The sequence below is a fragment of the Ambystoma mexicanum genome, chromosome 2p, assembly GCF_040938575.1.
Source record: "Ambystoma mexicanum isolate Mex_15411 chromosome 2p, UKY_AmexF1_1, whole genome shotgun sequence".
Lineage (NCBI taxonomy): Eukaryota > Metazoa > Chordata > Amphibia > Caudata > Ambystomatidae > Ambystoma > Ambystoma mexicanum.
This window is the reverse complement of record NC_090923.1, coordinates 724,521,009-724,542,675: the sequence shown is the minus strand read 5'-3', so window position 1 is coordinate 724,542,675 and position 21,667 is coordinate 724,521,009. Positions and strand designations below refer to the sequence as shown.

General features: G+C 46.3%; 1 protein-coding gene across 1 annotated transcript in view; it reads right to left on the bottom strand.

Annotated features, from left to right (window-relative positions):
* Positions 1 to 21,667, bottom strand: part of LOC138567788 (calpain-1 catalytic subunit-like) — a 398,207-nt gene that overhangs the window by 183,622 nt on the left and 192,918 nt on the right. The window contains exons 5-8 of the mRNA XM_069646278.1: positions 19,950 to 20,118; positions 18,904 to 18,987; positions 4,913 to 4,998; positions 3,674 to 3,748 (exon numbers count right to left, since the gene is read on the bottom strand). Of these exons, the coding sequence (XP_069502379.1) occupies positions 3,674 to 3,748; positions 4,913 to 4,998; positions 18,904 to 18,987; positions 19,950 to 20,118 (414 nt within the window). The remainder of the gene's footprint in view (positions 1 to 3,673; positions 3,749 to 4,912; positions 4,999 to 18,903; positions 18,988 to 19,949; positions 20,119 to 21,667) is intronic.

The window sequence follows — 21,667 nt, the reverse complement described above, 5'->3', positions numbered from 1 at the left end:
AACCCTGTGGAGTCGCCACTCTGGGTGACCTAGTGGGTGAACAAGGGATCTTGACATTTATGGAGCTACATGAGACCTCGGGACTCCCAAAGGGCCAATTCCTACTCCACGGTGCGGTGGTACGACGGCTCACAGACAGATGGCCTGAGACCGAAAACCTTGAAACAGAGCATGAGCCCATAGAAAACATGCTGAACATAGCCGAGGGGGGACACGAAACCTCGAGGCTCTATAAAACATTGTTGGACAGCACAACGAAGCAAGAACTCAAGAGCAAGGAGAAATGGGAACACGAGTTAGGCCTGCAATTTGAGGATAAGGTATGGGGGATCCATAACCCACTATCATAAAAAGGTATCCAGAAATGCCTGATTGAAACTTATACAGTTATACATCACCAATAGAGTATACCTCACACCTGAGGTCATCTCCAAGTTCAAGGGGGCGAGCACCAAGCAGTGCCCAAAATGCAACGAACCCTGCGCGGGGATGACACACATGTTTTGGGCATGCCAGATAATACAAACATTTTGGGCACAAATCGCTGCAAAGGTGGCCGAGGCAGACATTAACTTAGACATAATGTCGCCAAAGGCATGCATTCTGGGCAGATATAATAAAAGCAAAAATAACAAGCCTCTGAACAAACTCAAGAACCTGATGTACATCCTAGCAAAGGGACGCATCGCTATTGGTTGGAAAAGCCCCAAAAACCCAAGCACTACATTATGGTGGGAGGACCTCCGAAAATGGGCAACGGCAGAAACCGGGGCATGGGAGAAAGTGCTTACAGAACAAAAATTGGACACCAGCGATGACTTACATCAATGTCATTATTCAGCCCCAGAGAGGAAGATGCTTCCGCCGAAGCAACAGGAACCCCATGATGGACATGTGGTGAAGGCAGAATTGAAAGAAGAAGAATAGTGGTCTTCGTGAGGGCGGGGGGAGGGAATGAAGGGTGGGGGATATTTAAGTTATGATAACACTAATTGTTATGTTGATAATAAACCTAATAGAAAAATTTGAAATAAAAAAATATTTGTAGGGGGTTGGGTAAAGTAAATAATGAATGTGGGAGGGAGTGGGGATTGCGGGGGGTCTCCCCCGCATATATATATATATGCAGTGAAAAGGAAGGCAAAAAGAAAAGAACATCGAATTATTTTCATTTCGCTCAGTAACAAATGTGCATTAATCAAATATATCCCTATGAGCCAGGCCACAGTCTGTACCTCAGTCACTAAAGGTATATCAGTATTTTTTGTACCTCTGTTATGACACTTTAAAAAACATAAAACATGGACACCTTAGCAAAACCATGCTTTCAGGTCCTTGACAATGCTCCTTGCACATGTTTTCTGCAAATCCGTCCATGTTTTATTTTTTGAAAAGTGTCAAAGTGTACGTACATAATATAGTCATATATCCTCCACTTGACAAAATCCATTCAGACTTTGCACAAACATTCAAGGTGGGGTCTATAATCTTACTGAAAACCTTTGTGCATATTCGTCAAATGGCAACAAAGTTATAAGCCATCTAAAAATGTTGAGACCCCCCCTCTAATTTTGCCCCCTCTTGACAAAATCCCACCAACCTTTTTGCAAATGTTGTGCAGATTCATCAAACGGCTCCAAATGTATAAGCTGTATAAGCCTTTCAAATATTTAGGGACCCCTGCCCCCTATTTTTGCTCCCTCTTGGCAAAACATCACCAGGCTTTGCAGAACCATTTAAGGTCAGGTCTAGAATAATATTGCAACATTTCTTGCAGTTTAATTGAGTGGTCCAAGGTTATAAGCCATCTAAAAACTGCTTTTTACCAGCCCTGTAATTCAGAAATAAGAATGGATGCCCCCAAACATCTGAGATGTTTGCGGACATCAGAAAAGAAAAAACACTTTTTTTGGGCTTTTTATGGCCATAACCCATCCCAACCTCATCACCCCTCACCTCCCAAGAAATTGTTTCATTAGTCTGACAAGTGCAATGTTGTAATTTTTCATATGTTTTTACCGCAATGTCCGCGTAAAACGGGCGTTGTTCGCAAATCCGGCATGGCAACCGTTTCAAAATATCTGATGCAGCACACGTTTTTCACCATCCAATCAGCGGGCACTTCCATTGTCTGCAGACATCACGCCAGGCCCTGATTGGCCCATGGGTGTTTCCGGGGGCCAAATAGGGAAGCGAGTGAGCGGACTGAACCCAGATAACACTAATTTGTTTTTATCTACTTTTTGACTCTTTTTTTTAAAAAACTACTAGATGGATTTGCCCCAAATTTCAAAAGCGCGCTTCCATCCAGCAGTTTGTAGGCATGAGCAACATTCTTTTTCCATTGCGTCTATGAGGATTTCCACACATTTTGGGACCCCCTATAACTTTGGCCCCCTTCACGAAACAACACCAAACTTCACAGATTAATTCCAATAGAGCGATGTAGTTGTAAAAAAAAAGTTTTGTGAGGATTCATCTGGGGGAAGGGGGCATAGGTTATACCCCACCCAAAAAAGTGCTCTTCCTATGAGTTGAGCAACTTAACCATTACTACAGGGCTGCAACCGCAGGCCCTGTAATATATATCTGCTCTACACGAATTAATGAGACTGAAGATCTTTCAGGAAAGTCACGAAAACATATTTCGCATTATTACTCAAATCAATCTATAATATCGCACAATACTCTGTTAGTGTGAAGAAACAATATACAACAAATTCTAAAACATTCATCCAGAAACAGCAATGCATCGATCTTCAAGAGTCTGACACCCAATCCCCGACCCCAGTCAGGTGACCTAGGGGAGCAGGCTTGGCGGTGTGTGGTGGGAATAAGTCTTCCACGTCACCGGCCAAAGAGGACCACTAACAGCCAGGGAAGTCTCCTCATCTCTGGCTTGCAGCATCCCACAATTTGTGTTCCTGGGCCTGCATCTGGAGATTGAGACCCCTATTGCATGATTGCCTACCCAACTTAGTGTGGGGGAGGGGGGCTGGGTTACCTGCCTTGGATTGCATTTCCTGAGGTTCCCCACATTGGCAAGCCTACAACTCCTGCAAGAGGAGAGGTGTGCCTGCTCATATGGGGCAGTATGGAGTCTGCAGAGTTTGACTGTTTTCATTCTTCACTCACTGAACATTTGCACAACACAAAATGAGAGGGGAGTCTGCTAGACCTGCTGCGCTTAGTGTAAATGGTGGACACCTGGGGATGCCTGATAGGGTTCCAATTCACTGCTGAGCATGAAGTGGTTGTCCTTTACGCCCGTCCATGCAAGAGGGACAAAGCCCAAGGATCGGTTGGGGTTCAAGGCTTTTTTCTTAGGTTCAGTCGGATACACTCTTGTCAATTTAACACCCTTGCAGTGTCTGCACAAATGCAAAATGCCCATTCTAGCCAGTGGGCGCCCAGTGTGCACATTTTCCATTTATAGCCTGGCCCACAGAAAGAAGTATACATTTATGTGAGTGAATGTTGCACTTAGCTCCATAAACTCAGGCATGTCTGACTCAGTGTGGTGTGGCCGAGGTTCGTAAAAATGCAATTTATATGAAATGTGATTTTTTTGTACTGTATGCTGCATTTTCCTGCATGTTTTTCTACCACGCACTGAAAATCCGAATAGACTAATTGGTTGTGCTCACTTTAGAGAAAGTCAATGTTGTCTTACCAGAACTCTCCATCTTCAGCTCTGACATGCATCTCTGCCCTTAGGACGGGATCCAGAAGATTCCACTGTGGACAGCTGCAGGGAAAAGAGAAGAAAGAAAAGGGGCAGTGGGGGGCTGGGGGGAGGGGGGGTCAGAGATGTCATCTGCTTAACAAAACATCTCCCAGCATTCTCACTCCCGGACATGGCAAGCCTCTAAAGGGGCTTCCATTCCAGCAGGAGGGCTTCTGAGAAATCCACTGTGCGGCCAACAGTGAGAACGACATGATTTATTTTACTGCACATCGAGACAAAGTGAGCTTGCCTAGCACCTCACAAAGTGTTAAACCAGGGATGATGGGAATTTCTCATGCCTGACACCAGAGTGCAGTGCAGCCTTTGCACTCTCACAGCAGAGATTCCCTCCCAGCTCATTTTGTCTTAGGTAATCTTCTCTTCAGAAAGCTTTCTGGACCCTCAGATCATGAATATTCCTGATGGCACCTTTAGCTTGGATGTTTCAGAGATCCCCTCTGAACTTGGTACAGACTAGTTAATCCCAGGACCAAGCCCTATACCATCCTTTCTGATAGATTAGTCACTGTCACATACCAACAGAGTGGGGGGAGCGTGATCACAAGCAAAGAGCTGCAAATATGGAAAAGTAGGCAAAAACTAGAAGAATTATTCCACTGAAGTAACCATACAAGTAAGTAACAACACAAGATGGCAGGCAAAATAATCTGCAATGCATTCTGCATGTACTGGGTGTCTGACTAAAATAACCTTTTATGTTTTTAAGTTACTGATCTAAATATTCCAGTCTCACCCACACCAGTCACATCTGAATATATAATACAAGGAACCTGTTGTTTTCTGCCTGATTTTCTAGAAGAAGACATCTTTGGCACTATAACTAAGGGGGGGTCATGAGCAAGACCCCCACGTTCACCAACTCCTCTACACCAGTGTCGTGCAGCGGACGCTGGATGTCACAGCTGCCTGGTATGTTCTTTCAATGGTCACAGAAGTCAAAGGAATGGAAAAAATAAACAAAGACGCATGAACAAGAATACAAGACTCTATCCGTGGGTGAACAAATCATTCAAATTGGGTACCAATCTCTATTAGTAGGGTCTTTCATATTGTGAACTTGGAGATCGATTTTAATTATGCTGCAGGTGTAATAAAAATACGTTTTAAAAAAAAGGCACCAGCCCCCTATACGGACATGCGCCCGGTGACTGACTGCATACTCACTTGTCACTCCATCGACCAGTCCATTCCACCTTCCCCCAGGGGTTCCTGAGTCGCGCCAGCTGAACCTTCCGGCCATTCACCTCCACCTGAAAACCAAAGAGGTGGATTGGAGGGTGCCAATTCTTAATGTGGCTTGTGTCAAAATCACATTTTCAAGAAACACTTAGTCGCCATGAAGGGTTTGAGAAATGGCACATGGCTGTTTTTACGAAAGTGTTTTGCAATAACCAGGAAAAATACTATTTTTAAGAAAATCCAAAGCTCCAATCATCACTGATCTGCGCGATGCCAGCGAATGCATCTGTCTCAAACGTCCCAAGTCAGAATACTTTGCAAAAGCTGAATAAGGAACCCAAAAGTGAAGAAATGACCTTGGCATGAGGAATAATGAGTTCATTCATTCCTGTAATTACCTGACACAGTATTATATATTGGCTGGGAAGACTAATTTTGGATAAAGGAGGTGTTTTGTACAAACATGTGACCATTTGTTTTTTAAGGGAAGATTACGGAAGAGTACCAAGTGATGATAGCAGCTACAGAAACACAGGCCAGAAATATGCACTCCCAGAAGGAACTCCAGAAGGACCCCTCCCCTCTTTAATAATAATATCTATACTGTTTCAATATGAATGTATCTTCTAAGACATAATCCTCTTTTTCTACATGTTTGCAAACTGAATATCATGTACCCTGAAGAAGAGCCTAGCCGAAACATGTTGACATTAAGATATTCTCAAATGCAACAAACAACTTTCTTCAGAATAATTTATTTTGTACCTGGGAGATAGATTTGGATACATCAGGAGTGTGATGACACCATGTTTGTGTATATGCTATGAAATAAAACTGTTTGTTTTATACAGTCATCCCTTTTGCCTTGCTCCATTCATGGTCTTTTTTGTTCCTTTTTTAGCATAAAGCCAATGTTGGTAAAGTAATGCAACAACCAGTACCATTTTTTCAACTCTGCAGACTACCTGTGTGAATACTATGGCTCAATGCTCGAAAAATAGTGCAACTTTTGGTTCAAATGTGCTGAAATTGAACAAAAGCCAGAAATGATATGCTGCTAACAAACAGGTCACTTATTCAAATTCTGCACTGGTCATGGATTTACATTGTTTCTATGCGGCCATTGTGGAAAACACAACTTCAATTCCCAACATTTTCTGTGCCGTAGGAGTGAATCAGGAAATATAAGCATTAACAGCTCTCTGTAAAGAGTTAGACCTCATGTTGCAGACATCTCAAGGAGCGGTCAGAGAAGACCCAGTCATCCCCTTTGCAGAAGTGGGAAGATTGTGACTCTTATTAGGGCCGGAGAGTTTATTCATGATGGATCTACATTTGTATCTCTCTAAATCCAAACATACTATGGAGAAGAGCAAATAGGGCACAGTTCTGTGGATGAATCCTCTTGGGTATTGTGTTGTACATGTGAAGATTGAACTTTTATTAGTAATTAAGGATTATCATTGTCCCCACTAACTATAAATATCAATCAAAGGTTTTTCGTGAAGAATTCTGCATGTGATTTTCTTATGTCTTTTTATAGGATTGTACGTTTTTACTTTTTCTGAAACCTCTCTGGTTGTGCTGTACTCCTTTTATTGCAAATCATTTACCAAATATATTGTTTTAAAGAGGAACAGAAGTGTGAGGAACACAGTTTTCACCCTTCTGAAAAGCTCATGTGGAATCTTATTGGGCCTCATGACGAGAATGGAGGTAATGAAAAAAGGAAAGCGGAATGGTAATAGCGGCATCGTTAACGGGTCTGGAGCATTCCGACCCGACAACCCGCCAATACCGGCACTGCCCGTACCATGCTCCTTCATACCGGCATGGGCGCGTACACGCTCCCCTTGGGGGAGTAAATACCGGCATACCGGTAATAGGAGGACATCACAACCCACGCGGGCATGCACATACCGGCACCCCGAAGCCGGTAATCAGGGCCTGCACGATGGCAGGCATACAGGCATCGTGGACCACCCGTAAACAGCAATCAGCAATCAAGCCAACTGCCACAGGTGCACACACTCACCACATGTGGACTCAATGGAGTCTGGCCCAGTATAAAAGGAGTACACCCACACACCACACCCCTTCCTACACAAAAATGCTACCACTAGCTGTTGCAATCATGGCGCTGGAGGACATGCCTATACTGCTACAACTACAGCAACAACAGCAACTACAACAACAACTACAGCAGCAACACCAGACAGCACAGAGGAGACGCAGGAGGAGAAGGAGGGTGAGACAGGCCCAGCAATTACCACCAGTGTAGCCAGTAGTACCTCGTAGGCAGCCACCAATCCCTCGCATCAGACTCAGCCCATTCAATCTAACCCCTGACCAGATCCACACCCTGTAACGTTTGGACCGGGACTCCATCACCACCATAGTGGACATGATAGGCAACAACATTGCCAGCCTCATAGAAATACCCGCTGCCATCCCCCCGCTACTAAAGGTGGTGTCTGTGCTCCACTTCCTGGCCACAGGCACCTACCAGCACACAGTGGGCCAGCTGCACGGCATTTCACAACCACTATTTTCACGCATGCTGACCCAAGTGCTGGATGCCCTTCTGAAGAATGCTAGCACCCACATATCCCTACCACGGACTGCCTAGGAGATAGCCAACACCAGAGTAGGCTTCCATGCACTGGCAGGCATGCCCAATTGTGTTGGTGCCCTGGACTGCACTCATGTAGAATTGGTAGTCCCCCATGCCGTAGAGGCGGTGTACCACAATCGCAAGCAATACCACTCCATCAATGTGCAGATGGTACGTGACTCCAGCAAGATCATCACACATTGCTGCGCCCAATTTCCCGGATCAACACATGATGACATGGTGCTGCGTAACTCCACGCTACCCCGGCACATGGAGCGACATGCTGGACCACGTGCCTGGCTGCTTGGTGAGTTGCCTGACTGGCCCATGGCAGTGCATCGGGGTAGTGATGTGTTGGGATGCATACTCCACCTGGGTGGGAATGGGGGGTGCATACTCCACCTAGGTGGGAATGGACGGTGAGTGGAGAATGCACGCAGAGCTAATGACTCCTGACCTGAACCCCCCAAACCCAACATGACACATCAATGGCACACATCTGACCATTAACGTATATAAACGACCACATGTAAGATGCACAACCCGGCCACCATGTGTATGTCAAGCAATGCATCACTAAACATGATCGCAACTGTGCCAACGTGGTTAGTGTGACCATGCACAGTGTAGTATACACAGCAAAAATGGGAGGTGAAACATTGTTGTACAACCACAGTACATCCGCCTCAGCATGCATTATTTCACCATGCATCATCTATTCAACGCCATCCAGACTACCATACCTCATAGCAGTATAGAATGCATCTAGATAATATTTGTGCATACGTACAGGGACATGTGCATGTCCACACCAAATAGCTGTGGGCATGACTGTGAATCCTGAAGGTGGCAGCTCAGAGTGACACACACCTATTTGTATTTGCCTGCAGGTGATGGAGGATATCCCTTGAAGCCGTGGCTACTTACCCCTGTGAGGAACCCGTGAAACAGCCATGAAGAGGAGTATAATCGGGTTCACACCCGTACCCGTGTTGTGATTGAGCAGACCTTTGGCTTGTTGAAGGCGCGGTTCCACTGCCTAAGCAGGTCTGGTGGAGCACTCCTTTATAGGCCTGAGAAGGCGGCAAAGATCACCATGGCCTGTGTCATGCTGCACAACATGTGCGTCCGGAGAAATGTACCACTGCCACCTGACATTGACATGCATGCACTGGGTGAGGATGATGAGGATGGAGACGGAGGTGAAGCAGCACCTCTGCCAGTAGTGATGCACAGGATGGCCATGCAGTACACCAATCACTGATTCACGAATACTTCTGAACCACAGGGACTTTGATAGATATGTGTCAGTGATACACTGGGGGGTCCATGTGGACATGCACACAGTGAATGTTGGGAGTTGGGCACTGAACACCGTCATACATTAAATGGATAGACACGAAATGAAAAATGTCCAGGCATTGAATGTTTTTTCACACAACGGGTGTATTGATTCAAACTGCAAAAATGTGACAACCCCCCAACCCCCCAGTGAACTCCCAACCCCTCCAGTAAACTCCCAAAACCCCCTAGTGAACTCCCAGACCCCCCCAGTAAACTCCCCAAACCCCCAGTGAACTCCCAACCCCCCCAGTGAACTCCCAAAACCCCCCAGTGAACTCCCAAACCCCACCCCAGTGAACTCCCCCTAATGCTCCCATTCACCCCCAACACCATCTGAGCCACTCCCATAGTTCTCGCACACTATTTGCGGGACTTCTTGCTGTCCGGGGGCAGCATTTCAGTGTGCCTCTCACTCCTTCTCGTAGGACGCACAGGGCTGGGGGGTCCAGAGGAAGTGGGGACAGAGGAAGCAGGTGTGGTGGCTGTTGAGGAGTTGGTGGGGATTTCCACGCCTGCTGCAAGTCGTGGCCGCTGCATGTGCAGCAGGATGGATGTTGGGACCTGTGTGCTGGCCCTCAGACAGTCTCTCATCAGCACTGCCGAGGAATTGACTGCGGCTGTGTTGGGCGTTATGGCGGCTTTGGTCCCTGCTATGGCTTTGGATATCTCCCGCCTGGTGTCCTCACCATCCGCTATGTATTGGCACAGCAGGTCCAACATCGACTCCTGTCTGGCCTCCACCCTCGCCAGCTGCACCTCAAAGCTGTTGGTGGGTGCAGCAGTGGTCAAGGGTGCTGTCACGGGGCCTGTATTATCAGTGCTGTCCTCGTGGATGGGGCTCAGGTCGGAATCGTGCAGGCAGGGATTGGCACTGCGTAGGTGGGTGAGGGCTGGGTTGGGGGGGTGGAAACGGGGCTTGGGGAGTGTGGACATCCCACATGCGTGACTCCTTCCTGGTCCACATACTCCTCCACTTCATCTTCGGTGGTGGCCCGTGGTTCTAGGGCCTCGCCTTCCACTGGTGTAGGTGTGGGCAGCTGGGTGTTCACAGTGTCAGGCGCACTGGGTGTAGGTGTGGCCAGCTGGGTGTCCACAGTGTCAGGCGCACTGGGTGTAGGTGTGGGCTGCGAGGCTGCACCGGAGGTGGTGGTGTCGGTTGCCGTTTTCTGTGGCCGGGACGTGGATGCCCTTATGGTGGTATCCTGACTGGCATCTTCTCCATCGGTGCCTGGGGGGGTAGAAGAGATGCAGGGCATCAGTGATGGTGTTATATGCCAGATGCATTCTATGGTGCTGTGGAGTATCTCATTAAACATGCATTCATGTCTTACAGATGTGTCACACAGGGTAGTATGAGGGGGCATTTTGGCATTTGCTGCATGGCAGGTGGCATGCTGTTGTATTGGGGTTTGTGTGATGTATTACATGGGCAAGGTCTGTGTGTGTTGGCTGTGTGTTGGTAATGGGATTGGCATTCAGCATGCATTTCAGTGTGGCAGGGTTTGCCCCTCCATCTGCACAAGAATATGTTAATGTGTGTGTTGGGACATGCATTGCCTTGCCTAGACTCTCTTTCACATCACTTGTTATACGTCATGGTTTCCCCTACAGGGATCTGCAGGGTCACTCACCTCCATCTGCTGATGTTGCCTCACCCGTCTCCATCTCCCCAAATCCCTCGATGGACTCCAGATTGATGAAGGTGCTTGCCGTCTCCTCCCAGGTGGTCAGTTTGGCAGGAGAGTGGGGACCCCCGCCTGTAGCCATGGCCTCCCTCCTGTTGCTTGCAAGGATATTGCGGACCCTGAGGCGGAGGTCATCCCACCTCTTCTTGCAATCCCTCACTGTCCGTGGGGTGGTTCCAACAGCGGAGACCTTGCGGGCTACCTCCTGCCAGATCTCCTTCTTGCGCTGCTGCACCTCACGCTTCAGGTTCTGGTCTTTTATCACATCAGCATGTGCGGCAAGGGTGTCCACAAGCATGTTCAATTCTGCATCAGAAAAAGCGTGTTTTCTGCAGGCGGGGGGTAGTCTTCCGGGTTGCCTTCGACATGGTGTATGTATTGCCACTGGTGTCTCCTGTAAACAACTGTTGGTTTGGGAGGATTGCAATGGATTGTGTTTTTAAAGATGGCTGCCGGCGCAGTTCCTGTTCCGACGCGATGCCATTACTTCCGGGTCCGGTATTACGAGCCCTGTATTAGCATGTTGTTATTACCGGGTTGGTATTAAGGGGTTCCTCCTAGGCGGAGGCGATATCAGCGGGTCCCGTGATGGCGCTATCCGAAGGTTGGAGGGCTTTTAGCGACATGCCGGTATGGCCATTACCGGCATGGGGGTTCATGCGTGCTCGCGCACTCGTAATCACCCGCTATTAGCGGCGTCATACGAGCACGGACCCGCTCTTACCTCCATGCCGGTAATCACCCCGTTTTTACTGCGCTATTCGTAATGAGGCCCATTGTGTCTAAACTGAGTCAATTAAGGGCCTGAAACTTACCACACCTTCACAAAATTGCACAAACCTAGAATTTAGCATAATAAAAGCCAAGACATGACATTTATATCTTGTACATGGTAATCGAAAAGTACCAAGTTATCAAAGCTTTTCACTGAATTATACTTTTTTAAAGATAAAGTTAACCATAAAGCCACTTTAACCTACATGTTTTCACTGTATTTCTATAGTTTTAAAATGATACACCAATCATATCTATAGTACACACCAGGCATGGCCTTCAGCCATGTCTTGGGCATCTTCGAGCCACCTGCTGTTTCTACTGAGCATGACCTTAAGTCATGGCAAGGGCACACTTTGCCTGCAGAAGGGCCTTAACCCATGCCCCAGGCATCCTAGATGGAGCACTGCCTTCAACCCATTCCCCTCCAACCCCCAACAATCCGAAGTGGTAATTAGGCAATTTGGTCAGGACATGGCCTATGGCCATGCCTCAGGCTATCATAAGCCACTGGGAGCGATTATTGGCCATAGGCAGTGGCCTCCTTATCCACGGGATGGCCTTTCACCATCCCCAGGCCTCACCAAGCCACTGGAATTTGCTACTGTTGTAGGGGCAGCCTTGCCCACTGGCCTCTTTGCCACCATTGTAGGTCTGTGGGCCACTGGCTTTGGCAAGTGGCAACTTTGCCAGGGCTAAGGCCAGCTTTGGAACTCAAAGTGGTGGCTGTTCATTGTGGGTATGAGGCCCATGCCCAGTGTACCTTGTCCCAAATTGGTGGTCCACTGGTCTGCGGCTATGGCTACTGGATACTTTGCCAAGGTGCATGGACAAAGCCAGGGCTAAGCTAAGCCGCCTGAAGTGTGCACATGGCTAGTGGCCACTTTGTGGGTGTGTGGGTCACATGTCCACTTTGCTCAGGACATGGCCACAGGCTACCACTAGCCCCTTAATCATTGTCACCTACCTGTAGTGTCCACAGAGACCTGGCACCGTAGTGGCCCCGGTGAGTCTGCAAGCTACTTCTGGCACCCGAGATAGGTGTGAGCAGGATTTGTGGGTCTGAGCCATGCTTGGGCTGGAACAGAGACCCGACCCGTGGGTCAACCCTTGGACCCATGAGATACCACACACCCTTACATGCCTGGGTTGCAAGGCCAGCAAAGGAAATGTGATTTTTGCCATTTTCGGTGCACATCTCACCAATCCATGACTCCCTGAAGCTTTCCTACAGTCGAGGGCATTCCAGGCGGCTGCAATACGCCAATATGTAAAAGGTATGCCACCCCATGGGGGTGGGGTGGACGTGGGTTGGGACAGGACTCTGCAACATATATGCAAATAAAAATGCCGGACATTCAGAAAACCTTTCTGGGTCACTAACTAGTCAGATGTGTTGTGCACATGCCCCAAGTATGAGATATCTGTAACACTTCCATTATTTACCGGTAATCTCTATTACTCAGAGTCCTAGTTTTCCTAGCCGCAGTGATAAATCTAGGAGGCGATCTGTCACACTGGAGTCAAGCAATGCAAGCTTTTCCTTTTAAACCTTTTTTCATTGTTTTTAAATACCTCCCTTTTCTAGAAAACGGGCTGACATCCTGCATGTAAGCTTGTACTATACTGCGCAAGTAAGGGGACCCATACATACATCATGGGTGGTGGGAAACCAGCCCGGGACGATTACTAGTAAGTCATTACCTCCTCGTCCCCATAACTTGCCTCTCTCATTGAGGATAGGCCAAAAGAGTACCCTCACGAGATTACCCACGAGTAACAATGCAGTCATACAAGGATGAAATGTGTATGCGATGAAATGAACCCACCCACCGCTCCAGGTTCTTCTGAATCTGCCTGGATGCCGGAACCAGACTCTTGTAGCTCTGAGAAGTCAGTCTCCAATGATTTAGCAGATGCTGAACCAGTGGCAGCAAATTAGGGTGTTCCCAGAGAACGACACATAGTGGCCGATTAATATCTCTGGACTATGAGGAAGTCTCTTGCTGTTGCCCACTCTTCAAAAAGGAACAGAGTCAGTTGAGATAGTAGACAAGTTCTTTGTTCTTCTGGAAGGAACAGACATCCTGCCTGCGTGTTGGACTTTGCTCCAATTAAAGTCAAAGTCCTGAAAGGAGTGATGGAAATCTTTTTGTGGGTGATCAAAAACCAGTGTTTCTGCAGTAACTGAAACACTCTCGGGACAACTTCTGAGGACTTAGGGAAAGAAGGGACAGAAATGAACCAGTCATTGTGATAGGGAAATACCGTTTGGTGTAGCATCTTCAGCTGATGTAGAGCCCTGGCTCGATGGACTAGCTATAAAACAATCCACATTCACCACCTCTGGGATTACAGGAATTGAGGAAAAGTGGATTTGTCGACCTTGCATTCCTTTGAAAAACCATTTATGACAGCTACATGTAAGGGGAGAGAATCTGCCTTTGGGGTGTGGGTTGGGTCTTTAATCACCTTAACCCAAAGCAGGCCCACCACTTAAGAAGCAAGTGCACGTAAAGCAAGTTTATTTTACAATTGGCCAGGAGGGGTTAGATGATTCTATAGAGTCAAACTAACCTGTGTCTCTACAAACCACACAAGGTGACATATTATATATATTTTTGCAACATTTAAAAGACTCCCATATATTTTATTACAAATCACCCCCCTCATGTGATTGGTCACAACCTATACATAAGTAATCCAATCTTTCTCCAATTCCCCCGTTCTCATCGGTCACGTTTATCTTAACTACCATCTTCATCTCATGTGTACAACACACACTCTTTTAGGATTTGTCTGTGATAGATCGTGACATCATCACATTGATCATAATGATGTTGGTACTATAGTTACTGGCCCTGACGAAGGACTATTTTGTCCGAAATGCATAGGCCCTATTTCTGATGAATCTGCAACCATTTGATATGGTTTATCAAATACTTATCAAAAGATTAAAAGAAGACTTTACTATATGAATATCATTGCTACTGTGCTGTTTATTGAATACATCACAAACATATACCGCATTAGTGTGGTCTCTGGGAGTGCAGCCCACACCGCTGGCTTCACGGCCATGGTCTCTTAACACCTCTCTTCATCTTCACATAGTTACAAATTCACATACAAACATAATTCATTATGAGGCCCAGCTGGCCTGAGACCTCCTAATCCTGGACATATTTGCACATGGTCTTCAAGAGTACTTTAAACAATATGAGAAGTGGAAGAATAAACAGGTTCCCTTTGAACTGGCAATAACCATCTCACCCACCCCGACTTGCTGGCATCTTCGGAACACTCTTATCTAAACGACTACCAATTCAACACGCATGGCCTCTGGTCACATCCTGAGAAAACAATCAAAACCCATGAAGTATTGGTTACTCTGCCCCTAGACGTCCTTCACTCCAGGTTTATTGCTGGTCAAAAAGCAAATGGCCGGATCCCCCTGAACAATAAACAACACACTCCCATGCACTTTAAAGATTGCATTTTCCTTCCACGATACTGCAAAGCCATGAACACCCCGGGCCGGCTTGCTGGCTGACCATCTGCTTAATGTCGTGGCTAATCATTACTTTCTCTTCGGCCTCTAAATCCTGCAAAACCAGTTTTTACCAGTCACTCAGTATTCACCTCCCAAACCCTGACTGCAGAGTTTAACCAATTTATGAAAAGAGCACACTGCATATAGATTTATAAATTCCCTGTACATGGATATCCGTGCGCATGCATGTTTAAAACTATTGTGTCCTCTTTACAGTGGTTTCTTCATAACAAATCCCCTGTCTCGCATGTGCAATGTGATGCTCCTCAATGCCTAGCGTCCAGGCGCTTCATGACACACCATACCCAGATTGTATTTATATTTCATTGGTGATTTCGACATTTATCTTGCTGCGTGCGTTTAAATGTATCAACTTAAAGATAAAGTAACACTTAAAGTAACATATCTCATTCACATTAACTACGCTGGATACATATACAATTGCAACATAGCGCCAACTTCGCCGCTCTCCCAGTCACCAATATGGCTTGCGCAACGTAGACCCCTCTTTCCCTTAGGGACCTTTCCTGAACCCCCCAACTTAAATCCTTAAGATCACAAAAAAGGAAACTCCAGTCTGTTTGGCGCCACTCCCCCTCTGAAAATAACAAAAATAACCTAACGTAATTTGCAAAAATGTACAAAAAAGAAATAACCAAAGCCAAAAAGAAAACCTTCAATGACAGGATTGAAAAAGCTAAATCCAACACTAAAGAATTATTCTCCATCCTCCGCGAACTAGAATCCCCAATCTAACCGGTAGACAATGCCCCAAAGGATAAAGCATGGTGTACTAACATACAAAATGCTCTATCGAATAAAAAATTGCTAAAAAAAGGCCTCACTACCACTCACTGACCAACAAACTAGTCAACCCTCGGTGACTAGGACAACCACACCCTTTAGATTCAAGACTATCTCCATAACTGAAACAGAAAAAATAATACTGTCCCTCAAACCTTCTAACTGTAAAGGCGACACGTGCCCAGCACAGATAATAAAGGATGCAGCTAGAGACCTAGCCCCTTTTATCTCTAAGTTGATAAACTCCTCATTTAAAACTAATACAGTATCGGCCAACCTTAAAGAATCCTGGGTTCTACCATTGCTTAAAAAACAAACTCTCGACCCCACTATCCCTACCAATTGCAGACCCATCACCACTGTGCCATTTCTTCCTAAAATTTTAGATAGAGCTACTTACATACAAATTCAGGACTATCTCGAAGCCAACCACCTACTTGGCTCACGACAATCGGGCTTCCGCCCTCTCCATGGCACTGAAACAGCGCTGTTAGACCTTAAAACACAAATTGAAGAATTAAAGGATAATGGAAAAATAGCTTTGATAATCCTGCTGGACTTGTCAGCAGCGTTCGACTTGGTGGACCATGTAGTATTATGCAACCACCTCCAATCTGCCGCCAACTTCACCAAAGATGCTATACCATGGGTCCAATCCTTCTTATCTAACTGAACCATGAGAGTCTTCTCTACTTCAGCCTCTGCCGACCCTATCAAAATAACCTGCGGGGTCCCACAAGGTTCCTGCGTCTCCCCTACTATGTATAATATCTTCACCAAGCCTCTGTTTGACAAGTTGGATAAACTGGGTGTCACCTACACTAATTATGCAGATGACACACAGATCCTCATACCCCTTTCGGGCAACTTAGAGGCGGACTCAGCCTTGGTAGACAAAATATACACCCTCAATCAGGCATGGATGGCATCCCATGTCCTCTGCCTGAATGACGAAAAAAAAAACGGAGTTACTAATCTTAGGCTCTGACGCCAATATCCAAAAACTCAGCCCAAACTACACATCCTTTAACATTGATAACAACCCTATCAAGGTGATGTCTGTAGTTAAAACTTTAGGATTCTACTTGGACTCCTCTCTCACTCTCAAAAAGCAAGTCAATTCAATCGCCTCATCCACAACGTACACTTGCAAACTCATCAGAGCTGCCAGACCATACCTCTCGAGAGCGAGCTGCACCACACTAGTCAATGCTCTTATCATGTCAAGATTAGATTACTGTAATGCCCAGTACTCAGGAGCCAACAAATATATTACAGACAAAATCCAAAGACTGCAGAATAACGCCCTGAGGGCAGCATTGAACTTCCCTTACAGAGAGCATATTACCGAATTCAGGAAAGAGGTTAACTGGCTGAAAATAACGGACAGAATTCTCCTCAAAACAGTATCCCTCACCTACAAATGCCTGAATAACCTAGCACCTCCATACCTTATGGATAAAATTACCAGGAGAACAGCTACCCGCCCTACGAGATCTGCTAACTCATGTATGTTGGAGATTCCTAGGTTCAAACGCTCGACAGCAGGAGGAACCAGTTTCCCTGTTAGAGCTGCACAATGTTGGAATAAATTACCAGTTGATCTCAGACTAGAACAACCCTACCCTAAATTCAGACATAAGATACTCAATTGGCTAAACACCAATGACACCTAACTGACGAACTACACCTCTACCTCTCCAGCCCCTACACGACCCTTTGTTTCCACCAAACTACACTGTAGTTTGGTTAACTGTGCACGCATGGTCGTCTGCTTTGTCATATTTGTATGCACCATGGATATACGATAACGTAGACATGTAAGGTTGTATATACATATGTGTATATGTATGTGAGCATATACTGATACTCATGATAATGCTTCCTTGACTTACCAAGACCATTTCTTTGTATTTAATGTATCTTGTACCTGTATCTTGTTCCTATTGCAATCACTGCTCTATGTATTGCTACCTTTGCACTGTAACTAAGTTTTAAGATTTCTTGTTACTGTTGCGCCCGTCTACCCAAGGGCTTGGTATGCATTACCAAACAAATAAACAAACAAACAAACAAGCAAGCAACAGCATCGGCGCCCAGTCCTCATAAAATCCTCCATTTGGAATCAGGCAGCTCATGAGTGTCAGTGGGTCCCTGACTGGTTTCAACCAGTGGCGTTACTAGGGGGGTGCCGACCACACTGGGTGACGTCTCTCACAGGGGGTGACACCAGGGGCATCGAGCACGCCTCCACACGCCCCTATTGAAGCCACTGCAGGTTAGCACATTTTAATTGGGCTGGCGCCGCTGAGTGAAATAAATATCACTGATGCTTACTTGACTCAGCAGCGACGGCCCAACGGTGAAACGTGCTAACCTACTAATGAAATGTAGCAGCAGGCCTCCAGTGCTGGCGGACCCATGCTGCTACATTTCATTGGCAGGTTAGCACGTTTCATCGTCGGGCAGGCGCCCCTGAGCCAAATCTTTACCACATGGGAAGTGTACTAATTCACCCCCTATCTTTAGTGTCCTTAAAATAACCTGTTACTTGCAATCTATGACCCAATAGAGGCAACTTCCATCGAAACTAGTCTGCATAATTAGAACACTTTTTAAAGACAGAAGTCATATTACTTTCTGAAACATTTCCATACCCTACTTCTGACAATCATTTAAAAGAAAATGCTCTCAGACTATACAGGTATCACTTCAGGACACATTTTCCGTCTCAGATCCATCGCTGGCGATGCCTCCTGAACCCTACCTTTCGATTTCTCAATGAGGTATGAGAAAACTAGGAAACTAATGCTACAGACACGAGGGACCCAATTCACAGAGGCTTGGGTAGAGGGAGCAAATCTGAGATGCCCAGAGCATCTGCAAATCATTGGATTTAAAACTCATAAGACCGTGGGCCCGATTCTCAACCACTGGAAACGAATTCATGAAGGCACTTGACCTAAACTCAACATTTTGAGGCAGGCTCATACCCTGCCTTCCATGTGAAACCCCTCATTTGTACATCCCATGTGCTCTCTTCAGCACTCAATTCCAATTTTGGGAACCCAGCCACAACTACCATGGTGTAAATGACAAGTTAAAATGCATGTGCCAGGCTCTGTCCTGCAGTCTGCATTTGCAGAGCAAAAAGGACAAACAAAAGATTTTAAAGCCCCATGTCAGATGGTGGATACTGATTTACCTGCTTGACGCCTGTCACTGAATATGCATGTCCCTTCACCAGGCCCTCTGGGGTGTGGGCCTCACTCTCCCACTTGTTCTTGATCTATGACAAAAACACAACAAGAAACATGTGAGGCTGGTCGTGGGTTTATATCTGGATAGGCAAAGGCAGGGACTAATAGCAGACCACGTGGTTCAGCAGGTTTGAGGAGGTATTGGAGAGCCTTTAAATTTCCAGATCATCAGCCCAAGCCAGCGGTGACCAAGAGTCCTCACTGGCAGATTGTCATTTATCAAGAAAGGAGTGGCTGGTTGCAGCTCCCAGTGAGTATGTGCCAAGTCACTGAAAAACCACCACCAAACATCTTACTCTTCAATCATTCCCTTTGGCTTCAGGAGGAAGTATTAGAAAACAAATGTTACAGACACAATGGGCCTCATTACAAGTTAGCCGGTCCAGATTCAACGGTGCCGGTAAAACAGTACCAGCACCGTTTCCGGACCAGCTAACAACGTGTACTGCGGCCGGTGGTGTTACACCCACCAGGTCTGACCTGGCGGGCGTAAAGGTACCGGCTACAGACGGACTTGGAAACACCAGCAGCATTACCGCATGGTGCCAGTGTTTCCATGGCCCACATTCCCGTGGAGTCCTACGGGACTTCACAGGAATGGGGAGTAATGGAATGCTGGCTCTGGAATTACCGGACCATCGGGGATGTAATGTCCCAGTAATTCTGGCAATTCCGGAGCCGGTAATTCATTCCATATCCGGCGGCAACCTGCCAGTTTTACGAACTCAGTTACCGCAGGACTTGGAATCAGGCCCAATGTCTGAAGAATTTAACTTTCCAGAATCTCTGCAAATTGATGCCAATTAGTTCAATTGAAGTTAACCGAATCTACATCTCGCAGATAGCTTTAGGTTTTTTGAAGTGAATTGGACATGTGGCCTTGCGGTGACCTTAAACCATCACCAAAGTTTCAGGTTAAATGAGGATTTTGGTTCCATCACTGAGGGCGTCCCACTCGCAGACCTTTCCACACAGGATGTACGACACATACCTCCAGGGATGCACCCATCAGTGACTTCATTTTTACGGCTCTCTCCACAAGTTTGAACAGGTCAGCTGGGGGCGCCTTGAGGTTGATGCGCTCGCCAATTCCACCCGTGAAGTCCACAAAGGCCTCATTGATGGAGCCTCCATCCAGTGCTTCATAGGAACCGTTCAGCCTGGAAAGTAGTAGGACAATATCACAGAGGAGGGACGAGAGGAAATGCATTGTAAAGCATATTTTATTCAGTTGTTAATCTCCCTTTCCATTCTTTTAAAACATCACAAAGCTCAGCTATTTCATACACTAGAAGAGTACTTGAGTACTGAATGCCAGGCCTGAGATGTATTGGTACCAGTGGGTATGGGTGCAGTACCGGATTAGCAGCGGACTTTTCAGGGCAGGGTGAGGATTCATTAGAAGGGTTGTGGGTGGTTGCAATACTAGTGCATGCTTCAGGTCAGGATTAAAACCTGTTAGACTTGTACATGGGTGCACTAATAATGTAATAGTGGGTGCTGATGGGCAGGATTGCGGGGCCCTGGGAAGTTGAGTACGCCTGTCCCACTGCTGGAACAGGAGATCAGCACAGCAAGAGCACTGTCCAGTGTAAAATCAGTGTATACGTTTCAGTACTGGAATAGCATGGAGTCCGCAGGTCAGGACCAATGAGCGTTTGTCAAGTACTATACCTATGTGTTAGTGGTGGAATAGATAGCAGGGCTACAGTGTATGCCTGCAATGTAATAGGTGAAGTGTGTGTGTGGTGTGTGTGTGTGGGTGTCCCGCCCAGCCCAATTACAGTATAATATGGTGTCACAGACCAGGATTGGGTTGCTGTGATGAACAGGTGTAATGGCATTGTGGGCTGCAAGTCAGGTCGAAGGTGGTATGTATGTGTGGGTCCCAGTACTAAAATGTAATAGGTTGTCTCACAAAAAGTGTGTAAAAGTAAATATGTATGCAAAGGAAAGTCAGTGTTATAACATAAAGGATCAAGATGATTGAATCAGCTCTCCTCCCCACGTTGGAGAGCATGGAGTAAGGCGGCCCCTGTAGACAGGATGACACAATCTAGCTCAGGTTATATGAAAAAACTGTTCAAAATGTGGGTCGAGGCTCTTTTGGGCTCAGACCTCGCAATCACAGCACTTGCAGGGGTTCCCTTCCCCAAGCTTTATTCTCATTCAACAAAAGCACCTGATTCAACGTAGATCTCTGTCTGTCAGGCTCGGACCTCGCAATCACAGCACTTGCAGGGGCTCCCTTCCCCAAGCTTTATTCACATTCAACAAAAGCACCTGAGTCAACATAGATCTCCGTCTGTCAGGCTCGGACCTTCCAATCACAGCACTTGTAGGAGTTCCCTTCCCCAAGATGTATTCATATTTGTAAGGCCGTTCCCTTCCCCTCACTTATTTCATCTTCTAGGTCTCCCTCAGTTGGGCTCAGACCTTTTACTGATGTTGAAGACTTTCAAATGCGCGCAGGGCTTTCCACAAACCTTCGCAGGACCCCTTTGACTTACACTTCAGCTCTTCCTTATGATATTTGCCTTTGTGGCTCTTGGTCTGGGTAGTTCAAAAAGTTCAAAGAAGTCTTTCTCTTAAAGCAATCACCATTTACCTTCTCCTTTCATCGGGGTTAAACTTGACTGTCACATATTTCAAAGTTCATTCACTTTGTTGCTTTGTAACAAATATCAAACATTTCGTGGAGACTTTCGA